The sequence below is a fragment of the Sphaeroforma arctica genome (genome assembly GCF_001186125.1).
Source record: "Sphaeroforma arctica JP610 unplaced genomic scaffold supercont1.6146, whole genome shotgun sequence".
In the NCBI taxonomy this organism is placed as follows: domain Eukaryota; class Ichthyosporea; order Ichthyophonida; genus Sphaeroforma; species Sphaeroforma arctica.
In genome coordinates, this window is record NW_014034412.1 from 1 (window position 1) to 1,737 (window position 1,737).

General features: G+C 36.2%; 1 protein-coding gene across 1 annotated transcript; it reads right to left on the bottom strand.

The window, feature by feature from the left end:
* Positions 1-1,032: 1,032 nt before the first annotated feature.
* SARC_15459 (hypothetical protein) lies at positions 1,033-1,197 on the bottom strand (the record flags this gene model as incomplete). Its single annotated transcript, XM_014290421.1, has 1 exon — positions 1,033-1,197. A coding segment is annotated over one exon (165 nt), but the record flags the coding sequence as incomplete, so codon positions are not given.
* Positions 1,198-1,737: the final 540 nt, after the last annotated feature.

A 1,737-nucleotide genomic window follows, 5' to 3' on the forward strand; every position in this document is an offset into this window, starting at 1 on the left:
ATATATATGTGTATATATATGCAAAGTCGTGTATTTTTCAATAAAAGTAAAAATATACACATGTATGCTATGCTTAATCATTTACATGTATATGTGTTTACATAGTCATGAACGTATCAATGCGTATAGGTTATAATTATTTCAGTAAAAATACATATACAAATGTATGCATATTGATATATGTTTAATTGAAACGCTTTGCTGAAAATAAATTAACGTATGTCTGCACAATTATACGTCTTTCAATTAATTCCTTCTCCAGGCGTAAGAAGTTGCATTTCACTGTGAATTTCTGCTCAATACTTATCCTCAAGTTTGAATCTTGCTTAAATTTGATATATGCTACAGGTATACTTCGATGTATGATATACATATGCTTAGATATATACCACAAATTCTATACATGTAAAAATATTGTCGTATTAGTTCTATAGCTTGTAATAACACCGTGGAAATATATATATGCTTAAATATATACCTGAAATTCTATACATGCATAAATATTGTCGTATGAGTTCTATAGATTGCAATAACACCGTGTAAATATATAAGTGCTTAGATATATACCTGAAATTCTATACAAGCAAAAATATTGTCGTATGAGTTCTATAGATTGTAATAACACCGTGTAATTATATATATGCTTAGATATATACCTGAAATTCTATACATGTATAAATATTGTCGTATGAGTTCTATAGATTGTAATAACATCGTGTATGTCGTGAACGCGTTGTGCGCGCTTATCCTTTATGTGCATCAACGCCAATAAAATTTGATGAGCACAGCAGTACGAATATATAGACTGATTCTTCGTTTTTGTCCACTGGAGGCTATACGTTAAGGTTAGCGATATCTCATTCCGGATAGTCCACTATGCATTTCACACCCTTGTAACCGAATTTTGCAGTCTTCGATTCATAGCATACCTGATCCTACCAGTTTTGTGATATATTATATCTATGCATTTTTATTCTAAATAGACCCCCACCCGTCTCTACCCACCACCCCACTCCATCTCTACTCACACACTCACGTGACATTATTTTCTACTCCAAAGTTCGGTACTATGGTTCCTAAGGTCTCTAGGCCAATCACTATCACTTGCACCCGCACCAGTCCTAACCTCTCTGCGGTGGGGCGTCCTTGTTGGTGTGGGTGCTGCTGTCCTGTCCGTTGCTCTTGCGTTTGTTGGGACTGTTAGTAGACGCAGAGTTCTTCCAGTCAGCCTGAGTGGTGCTGCAACATTCCCCTACGCTACTGTGTGTGTGACTACTGTGTACCGGGGTGTGGCTATCATCTGCCCTATCACCCAAACCACTTGTTCTATTTTTAGCATCTGTTGTAGTTTTAGCATCCTCTTCACCGGTCGTATGGTCTTCTGCAATGGCTATCTTGACACTCTTCTCTCCGGATTGCGAAGGCTCTTCTGCCGTCTCTGTGTTGTCTGATTCAGCTTATTCCAAGAAAACTACCTGGGGTGGAGTATCCCTGTTTTTGTCCCCAGCTAAGTCCGCATATTTTAATGCTCTGTCTTCTCCCTAATTAACATAAGTAGGTATTTCGCGCAACTTAAGATATAATCTTATTGGATGTATGTATCCATGAAATATTTTAAATGAAAACACTCGGTATAAAACGTTCCACATACATACATAATATAATATATATATGTATATATATGCGCGCGTTTGTGTGTATGTTTGTATTAATATATACATATATACATACACACAC